A 14336-nucleotide genomic window follows, 5' to 3' on the forward strand; every position below is an offset into this window, starting at 1 on the left:
TGTCCTTTTCCTCCCCCTTTTCTCTTCCTCCTATTCAATTTCTTCCTTTGCTCACTCTATCCATCTGTACATCCATTGCACTACCTCATGGTATTGTTTTTCAGTCTGACTCAAAACTACTATTGATCTAACAGCTTTTAATCACAAGTTGTGCGCACACACACACGCACACACACACACACACACACACACACACACACACACACACACACACACACACACACACTATTCTATCTATCTATCTATCTATCTATCTATCTATCTATCTATCTATCTATCTATCTATCTATCTATCTATCTGGTTCACATAGAGGCTGTGATCATATTGGACTGAGCTCAAAGTGCTGAGGTAGATTTTAATTAAGAAACATGCATTATAGTGTGATGGTGGTCAATACAATCGACCACTTGAGGTTATTCAGTGAAGGGAGGCAAAGAGTAAATGGCACAGGGGGTGTGGTGGGTTTTTTCGTGTGTGTGTGTGTGTGTGTGTAGATGACACTGAGGATGGGCAGGAGTGTGTGTTTATGTGTGAGACTGTGGCAACAGAGTGTGGACTGAGATGGCATGATAAGAATAGGATTTATGAAATTGGAACAGACGTTGGAGTGTGTGTGTGTGTGTGTGTGTGTGTGTGTGTGTGTGTGTGTGTGTTGGTGCACAGCCTCAGAAGTGAGAGGTGATTGTGTTTTATGACTTTCTTTTGGCCAGGAGCTTGCTGATGGTAATCATGCTGAGATAGACCTTTGTGTGTGTGTGTGTGTGTGTGTGTGTGTGTAGTCCATTCATCAGGACAAAGCAGAGAATGAACTGTCAGCTGCAGTGCTATTAGGTCTTGAATGAAGGAAGAGTCTTTCTCTGAGTCTTTAGATGTTACATTTCAAGGTTCAGACTCATAAATGAAGAGCCTGGTTTAGCAGTTCAATTTAAACTGAGTATTTACTCAGTTGGCTTACGAGAGTCAGTAATTGTATATATATGTGTACCGGTCCAGTATCAGTGGATGTGAATCATTATGAAATTACAGTTGTCTAAACTAACTACAGAAAACAACCTGACAAAGATTTCAGTGGTATAAGAACATGGCTGTTGACTTGTTGACGGTGATACCCAATTTCCTCCCATTTGGAAACATGAGTATGACAATAGGAACTCAATATGAAAACCACTGAGACTATTATTTATACTGTTTCCTTTGTGGTATGAACACCAGAGAAGTGCAGACAAAGTTACAGGAACTGGAATCAGATTTAGTTGAACTTTCTGCTGCTGATAAATGTTCCACAATGTCTTCTAAGTCACATATGAATATGAATGACCCAGGTTCCAATCCCCTGCTAACAAACAGCCAGCTTCACTTGTAATTGAACAGTGAGAAACTACTGTAAAGGCCAACAAAATCAGATTCTACAGATTAACAGTAAATTAATCATTAAGTGTGATGACACACTAAGTTTTCAAAATGCTGTGTCAGTTCATCAATTTCATTATGTATTCACTTTTATTTAAATCGAGTATCATTAAAATCATGAGCATCTAATCCGTCAAAGTGTTCTAATTCTGTCAAAGGAAAAGACGTACATGACTCCAGAGTTTGCTATTTATTTTGATGCCATCAATCTTTTTGTCGCTAAACAGCTACTTTACCCACCTTTTAATGGCAGCATAAATCTTAATAAGTGATATTTCCAATACTACAACATCAGTATGTATTGTAGTGACCCTTAACTGAAGCCATTATTGATTATTGTATTGTTATTGTTAGTTCAGTTCAGTTTACCTATCTTTTTTATGTTTTTAACCTTTAGTTTTAGCATTATTTCTTATGTCAGTCATTTTAAGATTAAGGTTAGGGTAGACATTTAAGGCCTAGAGAATGCATTATGCCAACAGGTGTGCTCACAAGTATATACATCGAAGAAATAATAAAATATGTGTGTGTGTGTGTGTGTGTGTATGTATGTGTGTGTGTGTGTTGGAATGTTTCCATAATTAGCTGTAGAATCTCAGTCCTTCATCATGGGAATACTTCCTGGAACGTCCTCTCGCTGTGTGGAATATTGATCAGTACATTAGTCTGCTGCCATGACTGTGAGCAGCCAGACGAACTGTTCACTCACTGGAGTCACTCTGCATAAGAGTCTCCGCTCAATGACTAAAAGTCAAGGTAAATGTGAAACATACAGTGAGCCCGCGTGTGCCAGCTGTAGACACGTTGATGTTACATTTCATATATCGGCCTTCCTCACACAGCCTGTGCATGCATCATTTGTATATTTCTGCATGATCCGGATTTATCTGTGTCCAAATCCAATTCCTTTGCTTATCCTAGATTCCTCAGGGCATCACAAAGATTTGCCTAATCAAAATTCCCACAATGGAAAGTAAAACATATTGTTCAATGCATGTAAAGCCCAAGTAAAGTAAGACCTAGCCAGGTTCCAGGACCTTCAAATCATCTGTTATTTGTTTAACAATTCATACTGTAGATCTGTTGTTGTAGGTTAGAGATACAATCAACCAATCAGAGCCTTGTAGGTGGGATTAAGAACAGAGACAACTGGAAAGCTGGAAAATTAGAGACCAGTCATGGAAACACCTGGAAATGTTTAAATGTGTTTTAGCCCCTCAGTGACATCACCTACGTAACCACCTGCGTATTTTGTTTGGTAGAATAATGACACTTCGAAGTCGGTTTACTAGACACAAAGTGGGTCAGTCCAGCTGCTCACACCAGATATGAAGCGACCTTTTTGGCATGGACCCTATTTTTTCCTGAGCTGTGAGTGGAATTCTCAGAGAAGCCCTGTGGAAATGCTGTAGACTGTGATATCTACACGGATACAGCCTATTAAATCAAATTTACATTTGTTGTTGTGGTTGATAAATACATGCGCAGCAATGTTATTTGTGCATGAAACAAACACTTTCACTAAAACATGAGAAGATGAGGTTTCTGTAACACGTAATACATTCTGCCTGATCTGAATTGCTACTTACGGGCTGTGGCTGAATGAACCTAAGACACTTCACCATGAACCCTGCATCATTAAGAAGGAGGAATAAAACTGGGGTTAAAAGTGTCACTACTAGGCCTGCTGGTACATTTTTAGGATGGTTTGTGAGCAAGTGCTGTCCTGTATTGTCAAGAAAAACTGCTGGGAAGATCCTGGAAAATGGTAATCTGAGCATCTGTTTTTTTTCTTGTTATCTCAACACTCTACATTCATCTTATGCACATCCTCGACCTGCTTTCCTCCAAACACTCACTGTTAAGTGTTTGCCCTCTTTCCCTGCCTCCTTCGCTATTCCACTTTGCCCTGAAAGGCTGCACACCGTGTTGATAGACAGGTCTATTAAAAGCTGTGTACCATGTCCCTGTGTGGAGGTGCATATGGATTCTGCAGGAGCATGAGAGGCTGTGTGATGCACTAAATGTGGGTATTTGCGTGTGTATATTTATAGTGTGTGTGTGTGTGTGTGTGTGTGTGTGTGTGTGTGTGTGTGTGTGTGTGTACAGTATATGCATGAATGTGTGTGTGGCCTGTTCCCATGACAGAGTAAGTAAGCAGCTCAGCCCAGACCACAACACCAAACCACAAACAGCTTCTGATGCCCGCGGTGGGCTTCATTTACTTTACATTATATGTGACATTTCCAGCCACTCTAAGCCAATTACAGCTCATGGCAAGTTAATTCAAGCTTGTTTTGATGTAATAAAGGCACCTGCAACCACGTTATACCTGTATTTCTATAATAGACCTCACATTGTTTCTCCATAGCAAGTTAAACTGTTGAGTGAAAAATCTCAGCTACTGTGCTTTTTAGAAGCAGCTGTTACACTCAGCTTCTACTCAGTGGGCTGTTTCACTCCCCCACTGTTTACCAGAGCTGGTGTAGAGAGATACAATTCTGATGATGCTGTCACAAAGACAAGAACTTGAATTTAGAAATCACACTGTGCAGTGATTTTTAGAAAATAGTTCATATATATAGTATTCACTATATTTCACTTCTATAAGCGTATATATATCGGATGTGTCATGTGGGCACAAACTTTTGTTTTTGTAACTAAAGGCAACATATACAAATAAAGATGACTCATGGAATTTTAAGTTAAAAACCATCAATATTTCTTAAATTATAATTCAATATTGTGGTAGGTGAACTAGATAAAAGTATGCCAATTATGGTTTGGTTATGGGTTGAGAAAATATAGTTTTTATTGAAAATGGGACTTGCTAACCCCTCAGTCCATGTCTGTACATTAATACTACTACTTCCTGTGTTGGAACTGGATGTACATTTTAGGTGTATTGTCCAATATGAGTGTACGTCAGAGGAATATTGATGAAATCAGTGTACAAGGTAACCGCAGGTAACCACAGGAACACTTTTCTGGCTTTTCTATGGACTTTTAATGGATAGTGACAGCAAGGGGTAGTCTGGAAAGGGGGGGGAGGTGATGAGACTAGCAAAGGGCCACAGACTGGAATCTAACCCGAGCTGCTGCGGACTAACCCTTAGTACATGGGGCGCAGTGCTCTACCAGGTCAGCTGCTGGGACTCTCCAACAAACAGATGTTCAAATGTATAAAATAATGAACTTTGATGAACCCTGTGATATGCAGGCTGGGGCCCTCTGTTTCATCCCCACTAGTGTATACGGTCCAATCCTATAGGGGCAATAATCACTCCTGCAGCTTGAAGCACATAGAAACTATGCATTTGCAGTACTAATGTAGTGAGACTTAAGCCTCTTTGCAACACAAAGGTGGTTAAATTAAAGGATAAACCACTGTAAGATGCTTCAGGAAGATGGGGCGTCTCTATGTCTGGAATCTGTTGAGGTGCCCTTGAATGAGGCATTTATTACCCAAATGGTCTAGTGGAGCTGCCAGCAGTACAGGAACGTAGCTGGTTGCACTCCACAGTCTCCAGGTTATGTATGATTGTGTCGCAGCATGCTGAACAACTTCCTGGAAATAGAGGCATTTTCAAAATTAAATATAAATAGAGAGTGTTATTGGAAGTTGCTTTCACTGTGTTCAGTGAAATGCAAAGGTGAAATGTCTGCCGATGTTGCTGCAGACAATGTTGTGACTCACACCTCGAATTTTCTCCATGAAACAGCGCTAACACCTGTTCAGCACTCGTACTGTTTGGAGATCTGTGACGTGAATATTTTATGTTGACAGCTGGTAGCCGCACACACGTGAGTGTGTGTGTGTGTGTGTGTGTGTGTGAGTGTGCTGTATGTGTGTGTGTTTTTGAGTGCGACTGGGTTTGTATCCATGTCACAGCTTGCGTGCTACAGCCACAGGAAATAGCTCGTCCTGTCATCGAAGCCTAAAGTGTCAGACTTCCTCTTTTTCTCTCCTGATGACAGAACGGTGGCTTCTTTTCAAAGGTTAGTGTATGTGTGTGTGTGTGAGTGTGTGTGTGTGTGAATGAGTGAGATAAAACCACCAGTCAAAACAGAAAGCGTAAAGATGATTATCCACCTGCACAACAATATAGGACCACAACAGGGAATGACTTGCCATATTCTTTATCTTTATGTTGTTTTTGTTTGTTTAATATCACTGTTTTGTTCTATTGGATCCTGTGTAATTTAAGCCATTGAACACAGGATAATCAGGTGCTGTGTTCGATCGGTTTGCTCAGTTAGCTGCTTCCTTCCTTGGTCGAGAGTAGCTTAAAAACCAGCAGGGATAGTGAGATGGAAGGAAGGGAGACCTCATAGATTTCCTTCTCTTTGCTGTTTTAGCTCTTTTATTGGATCTTGGTTCCCCCGCTTCCTCTCCGCTCCTTTCTCTGTGTGTCCACGCTAATTAATGACCAATTAGATTAGAGTCACAGTGAACTCTGCTCCATGCAATGTCCACTCGCCTTTACTACTCAAAAGTAAAACTACATGATATGGGCTGTCATATTTGAACTATTTTCAAAGATTTTGCAGTTGGCGTAACTGTTTAACTCTCCACTCTGCTAATCTGTTAAAACACTGCATCTTTTAAATGGACTTTCTTTGTCTGGTCACTCTTCTTGCACTGACTTTATGACTTTATTTTAGTTTGTATTAAAACTCACTAACTTTGAACCATGAAACTCTAAAAGTGCACTTTTGATTAATTACTGTGTGTGTGTGTGTGTGTGATAGAGACATACAATAACGACAGAGTTCTGCCTCTTGAATAGATAGACTTGACCTCCAAGTCAATGATTGTTAGAAGAACATGCTCAGACCTGTGTGTTTATGTGTGTGTGTGTGTGTGTGTGTGTGTGTGTTAGATTGGGTGGTTGACTGTGTCTGTGCGAGTGTGTGTGTAGAGTGACAGCGACAAAGAACAAACTGAAATGTGATCGAGGAAATCAGAGTCCTGCAGGTTTGAGGAGAGCTGAGCTACTTAGGATAAGCTGGAAGTGAGAGGCGACAGTCATGGTCTGCAGTGTGTGTGTGTGTTTGTGTGTCTAACTGAAATAACATGTAGCCATCCCTTTTGCAGTAAAAAGGAATGTTAATGTGTTTTTTGATTTTACTGTCATTTGTTTTATTATTAAGAGGAATGCATTTGGGGGAAGTTTCAGAAATATAGTTTTTTGGTCTCAGCCGGATTTTTTGCAATTCCAGTTGTGACATTTAATGGTACACATTTCCTCTTTATTTGAAGCAATTAACCATGGTTTTGTGATTTAAGCCTAAATCATTATGAATCTTTGAATACACTTATACAAAAACAGGCATAAATTTGCTTCTGTAGAAATTAGTTTTTCTGAAAACTTTTTTCTACTTCTACTACTGAAAATGGGGCACTGGTTTCCCTCTCTTTTACATTTCTTCCTGCTGGAGAGTGCAGAGTCAGCATCAGTGGAGAATGTCAGGGCTCATTTTCCTCCTTTCAGAAAAGATATTTGCAGCCATTTGTTCTTGTAATAACTTCCACAGGCCTGAAAATTGCCTGAGCCTGGCCGACAGCCGACACACCAACTGACTGGCTTGTGATCCATACACACAGAGTAGTAAATGGGTTATAACTTGAGGTGACACCTGTGCTCTAAAGCTTTAAGGTACATAAGACACCTGTCAAAGACGCCCTGTGACAGGCTTATCAGTCTCTGTCAGAGCTGTGGTTTTGAACATCTGGGTCAAGGTGCTGCAATGGGCCTGAGGCTGTTTTTGGAGGGTCAGGTGATGGTGATTGCTCATAAACAAGGTTGGATGTTGTCTGTCTGGATTTTTTTCTCAGGCTGCAGGCTGGTGTATAATTATGTGATCTTAATTGAGCTCCATCTTCAAACAGAAATGTATTTTATGTTTTAGCAGCTGAATGTACCGTAAGCTAAATTCTGTTTGGGTCATGTCACTGTTAATGTTAGCTCACTGTCACACTGTTATAGCTTACTGGGGCACTTGAATAGAACTAAGCCATCATTAAGATTATTAGTGACACCTGTTTTTTTTATAGCATGACAAGTCAAAATGTCTGCTGTAGTAAAGACACATTTTAATGTTAAACTCATGTGAGAGAGGCTAAATATTGACTGCTTTGTGTTTTGGTCTTTAGAGCAAGTTTGTGTAACCTTTGCAGTTGAGATGTCTTTCATCCTCACCCACTCACTTGTAGCACTGTCCTCCAGGGTTAGGTGTTGCATTAACTGGCAGTTGTTACATTTTCAGTTGCTACACGCCAACTTTCTCTTGTAAAAGGCACTTTTCATCACAGCTAGACGCCTTGGTTAAAGGTTAAGTGAGAAATAACTGTTGATCTACTGTAAGTTTGGCTTTGTGCTGTAGCTCTGTGTGAGTCCACATATTATATCACCTGATTGTATTATGTCATGGCTCTTACGACTTATGAGCCTAATGTCATACATGCTGCACCATAAATGCGTGTACACTTTTAACTCTCAATAACCAGCATACAGTTCAGATATATAACTACAGAGTCTAAGGTATAATGACCTACTATTTTAATATATATTATACATTTGTTATGACATTATTTTAAGTTTTTGGTAAAAAAAAAAAAAAAAAGGGGTTAAATTGGATGCAAACTTCAGGTGCAGTATTACAGGCAAACAAAGCACATAGGTTTATAATTTTAGGGTTAATAGTTTAGAGTCAGATCACCCAAATAATTAAAAATAGATACATAAATACAAATCTTACTTGATCTTGTAGTATCCAGCCATGCAGATAGTGCTGGTTTTATTTGTCCATGTTTAGAGATTTCTACCACTGCCACTCCAATAAATCTGAATACTTCTGGAAACACTTTTTACCAAAAAAGTAGTCCCTATGAAAACTGTTTGCAGATTAGTATGTGGTACTGGAAAGGTAAGTTGCTATTGAATTTTGAGGACTGAATATAATATTTCAATGCTGTAAGCAACACAAATGAGATTCCATTTACCTCCACTGTACTTGGGCATAAACATCAGAGACTGACATGTCACAACCTGGACAAAAAAACAAACAAAAACTATCTGTATGGTTAGATACTGCCCGAGGTAATTGAGAAAAATCTATTTTTTCATAACTTGGTGAGTTGACTCATGGAACAAACCCTTAGCAATGTGAGTATTCCTCACCTGTTAGCACAGGACTCAGGTGTGTGAAGGATTTGCTGGTTTTAACCACAGTGAAGCAGAAGTGGATATTCTGTGCCGCTATGCTGTTGATTAAGCTTGACATGATGAGAGCTGAGGAGCTGCCTGGATTAAAAAACTGCTGACTCTTTTCCCTCCATTGTTCGCTCCCTCTCCATCTCCTCGCTGCTCTTTCCTATCCCTCCATCCCTTGCTCTATCCCTCATTCCTTTGAGTGTCTCTTGTGATGTTGCTTATAAAGTAGAAGGATAGACAGGGACTCATTAAATCAGCTCCCCCTTTCTCCTTCTCCCTATCTACCTCCCTTCATCTCCCTCTCGCCATCTTCATCAGCTGTAATTATGGCAGCACAACGTGGGAGGAGCCTGCACAGCAAAATTATACTTTCAAATCTCCTTCCGCTTCAGCTATTCAAGGAATGAGACCTACATTTTCAACGTGATCAGAGCGAGAGAACAGAAAAATGGGGGTAAAGACCGAAACCAAGAGAGCAGGGAAATATAGCGGGGAAAAGAGAGTGGATGTGAGGGGGAGAAAAAAATAGGGATAGGAGAAGGAGAGAGAAGAGGAAAGACAGCTACAAAGAGAATATGTTAAGGAGGAAAGGGGGATGTCAGGCTGTAGCAGTGGCTGTAGCAGCTGAGTTAACAGAACATGGGATCAGTGATGCTGTCAAGCTAGAAAATGCCAGACAGCAAAGCAGGCTGGGACAGCACAGTGGGAGGAACTGCTTAGTTAGGGTACGTGACTGATGCAGGCATTTTTTTCTCCTTTCCTCTCCCTGTGCTTTCCACATCTTCTCTCAAATTCAAGGAGCCACCTTGTCCTGTAGCAAAAAAAAAAATCCGGGGGGGTTTCAGTGGATAGCGGGTGGGGTGATACAGTACGTATGCGCATTGCATTATGGGAAGGAAAGGGGATGGGAGAAACGGAACGTGCAGAGATTTACTAGCTTTGCTCTGGTTGCAGAGGAGCTAAAATAGACCTATTTATGGCAGCTGAGTCGCTGTGGTGGATGCAAAGCTACAGCAGGACAGACAGGACGAGAGCAGGTTGACACAGTTCAGATATGAGCTGTGTGTTTTTTCCAGTCGGAAGAAATTAGAGAGCCAAGCAAGGTCCGGACACAAGGGAGTATCAGCTCTCATCTGGAGGAAGAAGAGAAAGAAGGAGGAAGACAGGAGAAGAGGAGGAGGAGGAGGGGTGATGTTTTATTTTTATTTTTAGATGCTGAGGCGTATTTCAGAATCATTTCATTTGACTTTGTGTGTCTGTATGTGTCTAGCTTGTGTCTCCACTTGATTTCGATGTGTGTGCATACCTGTGTACCCGCTTGGATTTATATGTGTGTGTGTCTGTGAGAGATGTAATGCTTTTCACTCAGGTTGCGGTTTCGGCTCAGCAATCACTCAGCGCTGCAGTCAATTTGTGGTTGATTTACCTCTCTCTCCTTCTATTTCTGGTTGATTACAACTATTCTCTCTACGCTTCTGTTTTCCATGGGAAGAAAGATGGACCATATTCTATGTGTAGCCATCTAAATGCACTCTCTCTCTCATCGGCAGCTTTGAAGTTGGCCGAATGAATACAGTGTCCATGTGGTTTAGATGAATAGAGACGCTTGTGCATCCTGTCTGAGTCAGCAATGATATTTCAAGTAATCAATAGCAATCTGCTTTGAAAGAGAAAATTAATAAATCATAGTGTGGTTTTATATATTTACTGTTCTCTATCTTTACAGAAATTTATTCCTTCTTTTCCTCCTTTTTGTTTCTTTTCATTTGTTTCCTCTAACTGGTTTCAGACTTTTCTTACATCGATAAAGCAAACTTACAACAGTCATAACCTCTTTAACCTCATGGACTCACTCAGTACAAACACATGTTGTGCTGCCAAGCATTGCTCAAACCAACAGAAGCTTAAAATCTAGTGAAGATCCCAAAGATACAAGATATGTCAGGCTGTTCCATTTGATGTATTGGTACAGTCATAAAAACGCTCACTGTAAACATATACTGTACCTTTTAATGTAGAGTTGGAATAAGTTGATACAGGATATATGTGTGAAAACTGGAAGTACCAAAAGAGGTTAAAATAACATTAAACCTGTGTGTTTTCTGTCTGCAGGTCCAGGAGTGGCTATGTCTGAATTGTCAGATGCAGAGAGCTCTTGGCATTGATATGACCACGCCTCGCTCTAAGAGCCAACAGCAGATTCACTCTCCGTCCCACCAAGCCAAACCCATCGTCCAGCCTCAGCAGCCTGCACCTCAGCCAACACAGCCAACACAACCGGCAGCAGCAGCACAGCCCAAACCTTTGGCGCAGAGTCAGCCAACCCAGCGGCAGCAGCAGCAGCAGCAGAAGCAGCAGCAGCAGCAGCCTCAGTCTCAGCCCTATGGCCAGACTCCACCCTACTCCCAGTCTCAATCCTACGGCCAGACTCCACCTTACTCCCAGTCTCAACCCTACTCCCAGTCGCAACCCTACTCCCAGTCGCAACCCTACTCCCAGTCTCAGCTCCAGTCGTATCCTGCGTCCCAGCAAGGGCCCCAGAGTCAGCCTCATACCTCCCCAGGCTTGCAGAGACACCCAGGTCCTGGCGGCCCCCAGACTCAGACGGGGCCCTTTCAGCAGGGCATGAGGTCCGACCCGTACTCCCAGAGAGGTCCCGGAGCTCCAGGAGCTGTTGGAGGTCCTGTAGGAGGCCCCAACCAGCCTGGTGGTCCACGGATTCCCCATCCTGGTGCTGTGCCCCTCCCTGGCTTGACCAAGGCTCCCTCCCAGCCTGATTTGGGTCGCGGTTCTCCAATGCACCAGTCTATGGCGCGGCACCATGACCAGACCAGAAGTGCTGGCTCCTCCCCGGCCCACAGACCTCAGAGTCAGGCCCCTCCACCTGCCCAGGACGGCCTGACCAAACTGTTTGGCTTTGGGGCATCGCTGCTCAATCAGGCTAGTACCCTGATAAATGTTGACCCTCTACCCACTGCCTCCACCCAGCCAAGCCCTGCACGAGGCAAGGTAGTGTTCAGTAATGTAACCCCTGACAACAGGCAGCAACAACAAGGGGCCCCTGGCACCAAACCATTCAGTATGGGGGGCCCTCACGCTCCAACTCAAATGGGGGGTCCTCATGCTCCAACTCAAATGGGGGGTCGTCATGCGCCGAGTCAAATGGGGGGTCCTCATGCACCGAGTCAAATGGGGGGTCCTCATGCGCCGAGTCAAATGGGGGGTCCTCATGCGCCGAGTCAAATTGGAGGCCCTTATCCACCAAGCCAAATGGGGGGTCCTCACGTGCCGAGTCAAATGGGGGGTCCTCACGCGCCGAGTCAAATGGGAGGCCCTCATGCACCAAGCCAAATGGGAGGGCCTTATCCACCGAGCCAAATGGGGGGTCCTCACGCGCCGAGCCAAATGGGAGGTCCCCAAATGGGTGGGCAGAAGCAGCAGACCACGCCCCAGCAACAAGGAATGCCCCAGCAGCAGTCACCCGCGCATCATCAAAAAGGGCTGCAAGGACAACAGCATCAGCAAAGCCCTGCTCATCTGCAGAAAGTGCCCGTGGTGGCTCCTGTACCTGCTCCAGAGCCTGTGAAGCCTAAAGTGAACTGTCCTCTTTGTAAAACGGAGCTGAACATCGGCAGCACCGACCCGCCCAACTACAACACCTGTACGCAGTGTCACAGCCAAGTGTGTAACCTGTGTGGCTTCAACCCCACGCCACATCTGGTGGAGGTAAGAGGAGTGTTACACATACATGCAGCACAGTGTACACACAAAGTCTCACACACACAGATACACGCGTGTATGTATTTCAGCAAGCAAAACGTGTTTAACAACATACATTTAAGAACAACAACTGTACTCACACACAGACAAATTCAGAATCAGCTCCTCCCAGACAATCGATACCAGTCAGCACAAATATAAAATACTATTCACTCCACTGTTGGATTACTTCTTCTTTACTGTGTGGATGCATTTAGACCTGGAGCTCTCATCTTTCTCTTTCCTCTGAAGAATTCACTCTCTATTCTCAGTTCTTACTCTTTTGTCATAATCTGTGTTTATAGGCCTATGTTTAATTTCAGATTTTTTTCTTTTTTGCTCTTTTACAAAAAAAAAATTCTTTCTGTCTGTGATAGCACTACCTCTGCCCCCTCCATACCTCCTACGCCATCTGTCCTCCTATTAAATCCTGCTTTTATTCACAAAGCTGTTTTTTTCTGTGGGTATTATGCTTCATACGTTCATATACATCTCTGTACCTGAGCTTGATTTAGTTTCATTCCATTTATTTACAATAGTAATTTAATTTGTAATTTCATTAAAATAGGTTTTGCATTCATTAATTTAATTCATTTTTAACTCATTAAACATTAATTATCGGCTCATATTCGTCTTCATAATATGGAAAAGAAAGCAAACACTTATTACAAAATTGAAATTTGATTCATTTTGTATAACTTATTCTTTACTTAAATGGCCGGAAACATGTAAGGAAAAAGTTATTTAAAATCTCTCACAAACAAACAAACATGCACAACATATCTGACGGGGGTAAGTCATTTATTTATTCTTATGTGACTAGAAGGAAATGCAAGACCATTGCCTACTCTCTCCTCTGCCATCACTTTGAGCTCTGTTATTAAATATACATTTGTTATGCCATTGCTTTAAATTCCTGACAAAAAGTACCCTAGTTTATGCTGCACATTTAGTAACTTGAATAAATTACGTGATATAAATAATGATGCAATCAACAGGTGCAGTATTTCAGGCCTGTACTTGACACACATGTCCACAAAATAGATTCCTTATGCTACTTATTGGAGCATAGATTCAAAAGAAATACCTGGTGAGAACTTTAACAACACAGGAGTTTATGTTGCATTCCTCTGTGGCACAAGCAACAAAACATGACAAAAGTGCTTCTTCCAACTTGCTTTGTCAAACACATGCTATATGCTAACTGCTAACAAACTGTTTCCCAGTAAACATGCCAATAAAAAAATGCAATAGCAACCACTGAAACTGGGAAACATTAAGAGCTTCGCTATAAGTTACGAAGCAAACAATTATCCCATTTCTGCCCAAAGTGCCCCCTAAATGTTACACACTGGACCTTTAAGATAGACAAACATTTTCTCAGTGCCATAATGTTCACTAGGTTCTTATTTCTTATTATTCCAAAAGACAGACTTACATTCACAAAGTCACCATTTCACTTTGAAACCAATGTAACGTGGCCTCCAACAGTCCATTAGCTGTTAAATGAGTGAAACAGAGACCAAACAGGCCTTTTTCAATGATACTTGGTTCATAGGATAGCAAGAAGGAAATATGAAGGGTGATACAAATATTTAGAGCTGGACATACAATGAGCAAAAAATGGAGATAGAAGAGGGGAAGAAAGCATGAGAGTGGAAGGTTAAGAACAGGCAATAGACAGAAGGAAGATAAAAAAAATGAAAATAAAGAATATAGATCAAGCAAGGGCAAAAAGGCAAAGAATGGGAGAGAGTGAAAGCTTCAAGAGAAGCAGAATCACAAAACACAGACATCGCTTTCGGTTATGCTTTCTTTCTTTCCTCTAAAGTGATTCTGCTCATGCCACAATGAAACGAGTGTAAAGGCCGACTGCTCTCTCACCTCCCCTTCATCGATCTAGACGCAGGCTTAGAGGTGAAAAGAAGGAAGGGAGAAAGCAATGGAAA

The 14336-nt window shown here is 41.9% G+C and overlaps 1 protein-coding gene across 8 annotated transcripts in view; it reads left to right on the forward strand.

The window, feature by feature from the left end:
* The window catches only part of bsna (bassoon presynaptic cytomatrix protein a), a 157919-nt gene that overhangs the window by 57439 nt on the left and 86144 nt on the right, over positions 1-14336 (forward strand). For 7 of the 8 annotated variants that reach the window (XM_051424055.1, XM_051424056.1, XM_051424061.1 and 4 more), the window contains exon 3: positions 10741-12354. In XM_051424055.1, coding sequence (XP_051280015.1) covers positions 10741-12354 — 1614 coding nt within the window. Of the gene's footprint in view, positions 1-9522; positions 9817-10740; positions 12355-14336 lie in introns of those variants that run through there. The other variant, XM_051424063.1, reaches the window with a different exon arrangement.

This window comes from Dicentrarchus labrax, unplaced genomic scaffold (assembly GCF_905237075.1).
Source record: "Dicentrarchus labrax unplaced genomic scaffold, dlabrax2021, whole genome shotgun sequence".
NCBI classification, from domain to species: Eukaryota; Metazoa; Chordata; class Actinopteri; family Moronidae; genus Dicentrarchus; species Dicentrarchus labrax.